Below are 6,466 nucleotides of genomic sequence, written 5' to 3'. Positions count from 1 at the left end.
TAACGATTCAACATCCTGGGTGTAAAGAAGGCGATACATTGTGTTAACTTAATTAAAGGTAGACGGCGCGAATAGCCTGTCACTCGCTGGTCAACCCTGAAGGCAACAACCATCACATAACGCGCGGGACGCACAGGATTCCCAGACAGATCTGAGGGTTGATGAAGGGTTAAGGTTTTTTTAATGATTAAATTTCCTACAAATTCAGTCCTGATGGTGCATTTAAGTGATTTGAGGAAAACCGGAGACAATGCTTTCTACTATACAGTTCTGAATGATGTTGCTGGTGAATTCTACTATCTTGTGATCTCGGACATTTGCGCATGCCATCCTCGTTTTTCTTACTGCAGGATTAAAAAAAAAAAAAAACTTTAGCAACGCAAGGAAATCTGGTCTTTTGCTAAATTAACCATACGTTTTTTTACATAATAAAACATTACCAAAAAGCAATCCTATACACAGGAGTCATACATGCACAAAGACTGTCCTTTTGTTTTGGATGAAGTTTCGGTTAAAATAAATGCGTTGGTTGACATTTGCTTCTCAAGCTCTGACCAAAGAAAGTTTTTTCTTCCCCCAGCTGGTTAAAAGCAGCATGACGTCGTTTACAGTGGCCAATCATAAAACGACTTTCCTCTTCTCTAGGCCAATCGGACGCGAAAAGGCTGCCTGTCAGTCACAGGTGAGGGCGTATGGTGAAAAAAATTGGGTGAAAAGAGCTGGAGATTGTAGTGAGCCCGGGTTGATGGTAGAGCTATGCAGCGGAGCAGCATCGCTTCTGCGGATGTAGCAGAAACTTTTTACGGCTTCTCCCGAGGGATGCGACTAGAAACCAACACTGGAGGGGCAAAGTTAAGAGCCAGCAGCGATCGACGGAGGGAGTAAAATAAAATGTGGATGAACTGACATTTACTCCACTATCTGGGCCGGGTAATTACTGAACCTGAAGTCAGAGCAATCTTCGCTTCTTTGAAAAATGGCCGTTCGTGGCAACTCACTGATGCCTTTCTCAATCCAAGCCATCCTGAACAAAAAAGACGACAGTCGACACTTGCCAGATTTGGACATGTGCTTCTCAAAGACTGCCTGCTGGAAAATATTCGGAGAGATGGACGGCGGATCCAGGAGAAACGAGAGTGAAGCTTGTGAGCCGACCGACCAGAAGAGCTACGACTCGGATTCGGGACTCAGTGAGGACAACGACAGCAAGACTCCAGCCCCATGTAAATCGGAGAAAGACGGAGACCCTGCGTCGGATGTGCCGGAGGAAAGCCTGCAAGAGGAGACGGACCACGAGTCTGCAGCTGCGGAAAACTCCAAGAGTGACACGGAGCCCGGTAATGGCACGGGTAAGTAGGCCAGAAAGATCCGAATAACTATAACTCAGGGGGGAAAGCGTGACTGGTTTAAGTACAACAATAAGACTCCGCAAAACTCTTCGCTTTAATACAGAGTTCAGTCTGAAAGAGCCAAGTGCTCTTTTAATTTAGATGTTTACACTGCTGTTACAGCTGTGTGGAATCACAAGAAGAGCTGCCAGGTGTTATTGCAGGGCATAGGCCCTATTTTCAAAACTTCTTCACATCCTGATAGCTTTTATGCACCAAGTCCTCTCGTTACGCATGAGTATATATGCATTCCTGGCTTAATTTTAGACTTTGTCACGATAACGTTGATGATTTGACACGTTTATGTTTTGACTGACGGTATAATCGACCAGCAACACACGGCTGGTTTAATGTCAGGAGTAATGATCTTAAATGAAATAATTTTAAATGAGGCCTAAATGAAAATCGAACTTTTTTTTTAATCTAAAATAAAAAAGAAAGGTAAACGCAGTTTGTTTTTAATAAAAAGTGAAAATAAACATACCTTCGTATAAGTTTGCACATTTCTCTAAGTTTAATTTTTCGCCTTTTCGTTTCACTGATTCAAAACTCAAAGCAACCATGAAATAATCGACAAGTATGAACGTAATGCCCCGAAATGTGAGACAAATAAGAGATTCAAATGCATCGTCCATCTGTGTGCCCTCCTCTTCCAGATTCCAGCAACCTGGACGAGAAGAGTCTGGATCAACCTAAACAGCGGAAAAAGCGCTCCAGAGCTGCCTTCTCTCACGCACAGGTCTTCGAGCTGGAGCGCCGTTTCAACCACCAGCGGTACCTTTCCGGGCCGGAGCGGGCGGACCTGGCGGCCTCCCTGAAGCTCACAGAGACTCAGGTGAAGATCTGGTTCCAGAACCGCCGGTACAAGACGAAACGCCGCCAGATGGCCGCCGATCTGATGGCTTCGACCCCAGCAGCCAAGAAGGTGGCAGTGAAAGTTTTGGTGCGGGACGACCAGAGACAGTACAGCCCGGGAGAGATCTTACGGCCCCCGCTGCTCTCCCTACAACCGTCCTACTATTACCCCTACGCCTACTGCCTCCCTGCATGGACGCTCTCTGCGTGTGCGGGGAACCAGTGAAAACTCGGTGACTGTATTTATTCATTTTTATTATTTTTGCTCCCAGGAAGCCCACATAGCTTTACTTCTGACAAGAGGAAGAGGTCCGAGGGGACTGCTCAACGTCTCTGATTGAATTTCCTCACCATGTTGTCCAGGCAAGACAGCAAAAACTTTTCATGGCTTTTCACATCCTGAAATACTTTAAAGCGACTCCTTCATGTATGTAGTAAGGTTTCCCCCCTCCAGGGACCCGTTAAAGAAACAGTTTCTCATGGTTTAGACCCTAAAATCATAAGCGGAGAGACAGGACCTCCTAAAAATGTCACTATGTTATCCTCTGAGGAGTGACACAGCAATAATATTAAAGTATTTGTGTCTTTGCTTGGACTCCCTCAAGGACTTCCGAAGCCCCCGGAACCTGTTTTGGAAACCGGAGGCCTGAGCAGACTGAAAATGTCACCTTAATGTCGATTTATATTTTACATGCGCCTTCCTACCTCTGCAGTGATTGGAAATAGGCATATTCCATTAACTTCTCAAACAGCTGTCTCTGTTGCAGGTTGTGTATTTTTTTCTCTTGCTGTGTTTGTAAAGGTAAGATAATTCAGCACTTTTGAGCATATACGTTACTTTATTTCAATGCATTATAGTGTGGTTCGCTGTTAGACTGAAAAGAGGCGGTTTGTTGAGTTACTGGCCTATAGCAGGAAGCAGGCTAAAACAAGCCGACCTCCTATTAAAATGTACATGTTTTATTTGTGTTAAGTGACTGTTTAGATCGAAAAACATTAAAACATATCAGGCATTACTTTCATTTGGGATGCAATTTTATTTTTTAAGGGTTACGTTTAGTATTGGAACATTAAATATAAATATCCACAAAGCAATCAAACTTTTTTACCAATAATTAAAACAATTTAACCCCTTTTTGTCCGACAAATACAAATAGGCTCTCTTTCTCTCTTTTTAACTTAATGGCCAAAAAGAAAATAAATGCACCCCCCCACTGAATTATTGTTGATATTAATTATAAGCTTTTCTAGAAATTTCTGAATAGTTACAGGTCCAGGTACAATGCTGTACTGCGCCCCTCCTTTTTGTGTTTTATTTTGTTTTGGTTTTTTATCATCAAAAGTCCTCTCGAAGCTTAACAATAATCATAAATTGTCGTTAAATCGGATTAACGTGGATCTTAACTTATACCAATAATTACATTAATTAATTGAAAAGGTGACTTTTCTGTGCTTTGAGATCTGAACGATTGAAACTCGGATAATATCCTACTAAATCAACAGTGGACACACACACGCACACAAACACACACACACAGACGCAGTAAACCAAAAATTAAATATAGTTGTTTAAAAAAAATCTAGTCTATTTCATTTCAATTAAATTATTATTTATACACCTACCACTGTAAACATCATTGTGCTTAAATTTTGTGTCTCGTTTCACTTTCCTTCTGTTTACTATGGTGTTACTGTCAGACACTGAGACCCCGTCAGCTGGGCCACTATGGCTTTCTTCCTAAACACACCTGTCAGACAGTGATGAATGGCTGTGTAATTCCCGGACAGGGCAAACTGACAGCTACCTTTAGGGCCGTATGTCAGCACGAGGAGAGGAGTATTCTGGGGTTAAGGAGGCCGATGTCACTGCTGTCAGAGAATAAAAAGGGGGTTCTCATTTGCTACTTTTAGCAGATGGAAGACAATATCTTAAAAGAAAAAAATGAAACAAAACACGAAGCTTCGCTAACTTCCGGCTGAATGGTGCAACTGAAATATGAGGGGGTCGTACAAGCTGTTATTTTGTATCCAATAACGGCCTAAGTGTTAAGTCAGGGTCAACAGGGAGCTGTCGTACATTAAACATCCATCTCTTACCTTTCAAAATACTTCCATTACTTACGGGCCCTAACGCAGCCATCAGGGGGTGTATCATGAGGTGTTGGCTGTTGGACAGGAAGATCAGCGTGAATGATTAAAGATACACTGAACATCCAAGTTATCGCGTGGGACACATGGACGCGAAAAGGAATCAAGACCGTCAACCCTGCAGACTCCGTTTATTGGGACACAAGTTACAATTGCAATGCGTTTTACGCACGGACAAATGGGTATATGTAGTGTCTCAGTTGATCATTGCACCATTCTTTTTCACCCTATATAGTAAGACATGCCCACTCACGAAAGGCGCCTGTATGTCCTCAAATCTAATCTACTTGATGCAGGTATACTTGTCACCTAGGCCATCGCCAGGAGCAGTGATGATGCTCATTGGCTCCTTTGGAGCTTGAAGGACAGAGAGGGATATTGGGGAGTGGACCGTCCCACATTGCTTCCTTTCCTACCTGCATGTGGAGATATCTGATATAGAGGGACATATCGCGGCTCTATTTCCTTTTAACCTCAGCGACTTGAAATGCAAACACCCCCATCGGTGTACATTACACCCATTCCAACTACTCCCCGTTATTTCCCCATAGCTGATGCTTCGTACGTTGCAATATTATTGTTTTGTTTTTGTAGTATTGCAGTTAAGATTTGACTTTTACAGCAAATATTCTCTACAGTTTCCCCTAAACAAACAAATGTATTAATATGTTAAAATCAGAATTTAAATTTTATTTAGATTTTACGCACAAGCAGCAGCTTCTCTTCTTTAAAAGGTTATCGTGAAAAAGTAATATCTTTGACTACAACAAAGGAGATGTAGTTTCGAATGCTTAATCGAATATTCTTCTGGAAAAGCAGGACTTCGGATTATGACCAAGATAAGTCCAAACCAGCCACTTTATTTAATCTATTTTTGGTCGTTCTGTGAAAAATAATTTCCTTTTTTTTTCCAAACCTGGCTTTAATTGATCTGGAAGTCACGGAAAATTCCATCGTCTTTCTAGATTTTTGTACAGAGCAAAAATAAATTAGATTTTCACAGGAACGCCGCACCTATTATTATATACTGAGTTACAGTACCGATGACAGAAAACTGACATGTTTCCATCTTATAAAGGATCAGTAAAAGATCATCAAAGGGTGGATTTAAGTTTGTGATTATGAACACTTATCCCATATTACCCAATCTAACTTTAGTCTGCTTTTGAGTTTTTTTCCGCGTGAAGTACAGAAGGAAGAAAAAGTAAACGGGATAATAAAATCCCCCTGTGTATTCTCAAAGTCACTTAGCGAATCGTTGAATGTTTAAATCTCACCATAACACGCGATTTCAACAATCACCTTTGTCAAATCTTATTTCCCCCGTGAAACAAGTCAAACTGTGAACAATCAGTCACGGCTTCATTTACTTCAAGATATTTTTACCATCGTATACGAGAACATTATATAACGGTTATCAGCAGGGATATTTAATCTGCCTATGTGTGTGTGTCTGTGTGATTTAAAATAATAATATACTCTCATATCGGATTTGGATTTTTAAAAAAAAAATTAATTAGAGGACCCCCCCCCCCTTTTTATTACAACTATTTTTTTTGTTTTTTTATTCTTTTTCATACAAAGAAAAACTGGAAAAATGTCTCAAACCACACAATTCCAGGCACTCAACGTAGCGCTTTGAACAACCACCTTTCCCGAGTGCCCGAACTTGGATATTTTAAGCTGTTTTTCCGGTCACAATTCTTTCCATTTGTCTTTTTTCACCGATGGTTCGAGGGACACCAAGTAGCGTTCTCATTATTATTATTATTATGATTATTATTATAATTTGCATGTTGAATAGTGCTTTAACAGTTATTATTTTTGCATGAACTTTAATCCCCATGTTTTAAGGACTAACGCTGCAACATTATATTCAACATGGCAGTTTTGTGACACCAGATTTTTCACGACATTGATGATTTTACCACATAATGATCACAAGCCAGCAATCACCGGAAATTTCCAAAGACATACTGATCTTTGTATTTCCGTGTTTTTAAGCATTTGAAGAGTCGAGCTTTAATCCTGACATACAAAAGATCCGAGACCTTCTTGGAGCACATTCACTCTGC

The 6,466-nt window shown here is 40.9% G+C and overlaps 1 protein-coding gene across 2 annotated transcripts; it reads left to right on the top strand.

Moving 5' to 3' along the window:
- The first annotated feature begins 701 nt into the window (after positions 1–701).
- Positions 702–3,248, top strand: nkx3-2 (NK3 homeobox 2). Of its 2 annotated transcripts, XM_026180655.1 has the most exons (3): positions 703–930; positions 1,020–1,349; positions 2,045–3,248. In XM_026180655.1, exons 2-3 carry the CDS (start codon positions 1,067–1,069, stop codon positions 2,467–2,469), a joined length of 708 nt encoding a protein of 235 aa, XP_026036440.1. In that variant the 5' UTR covers positions 703–930; positions 1,020–1,066; the 3' UTR covers positions 2,470–3,248. The 2 variants fall into 2 exon arrangements, with proteins under 2 accessions (XP_026036438.1, XP_026036440.1); XM_026180653.1 differs by having other exon boundaries at positions 702–1,349.
- The last annotated feature ends 3,218 nt before the right edge of the window (positions 3,249–6,466 follow it).

Source organism: Astatotilapia calliptera, chromosome 2 (assembly GCF_900246225.1).
Source record: "Astatotilapia calliptera chromosome 2, fAstCal1.2, whole genome shotgun sequence".
Classification (NCBI taxonomy): domain Eukaryota; kingdom Metazoa; phylum Chordata; class Actinopteri; order Cichliformes; family Cichlidae; genus Astatotilapia; species Astatotilapia calliptera.
This window is presented reverse-complemented; position numbering and strand designations above follow the sequence as displayed.

What these genes read in the sequence shown, in the direction of transcription:
- nkx3-2 (XM_026180653.1), top strand. Translation starts at nt 977, where the DNA reads ATGGCCGTTCGTGGCAACTCACTGATGCCTTTCTCAATCCAAGCCATC. An exon ending in GGAGCCCGGTAATGGCACGG is followed by an intron (nt 1,350 to 2,044) that starts GTAAGTAGGCCA and finishes CTCCTCTTCCAG; the next exon opens with ATTCCAGCAACCTGGACGAG.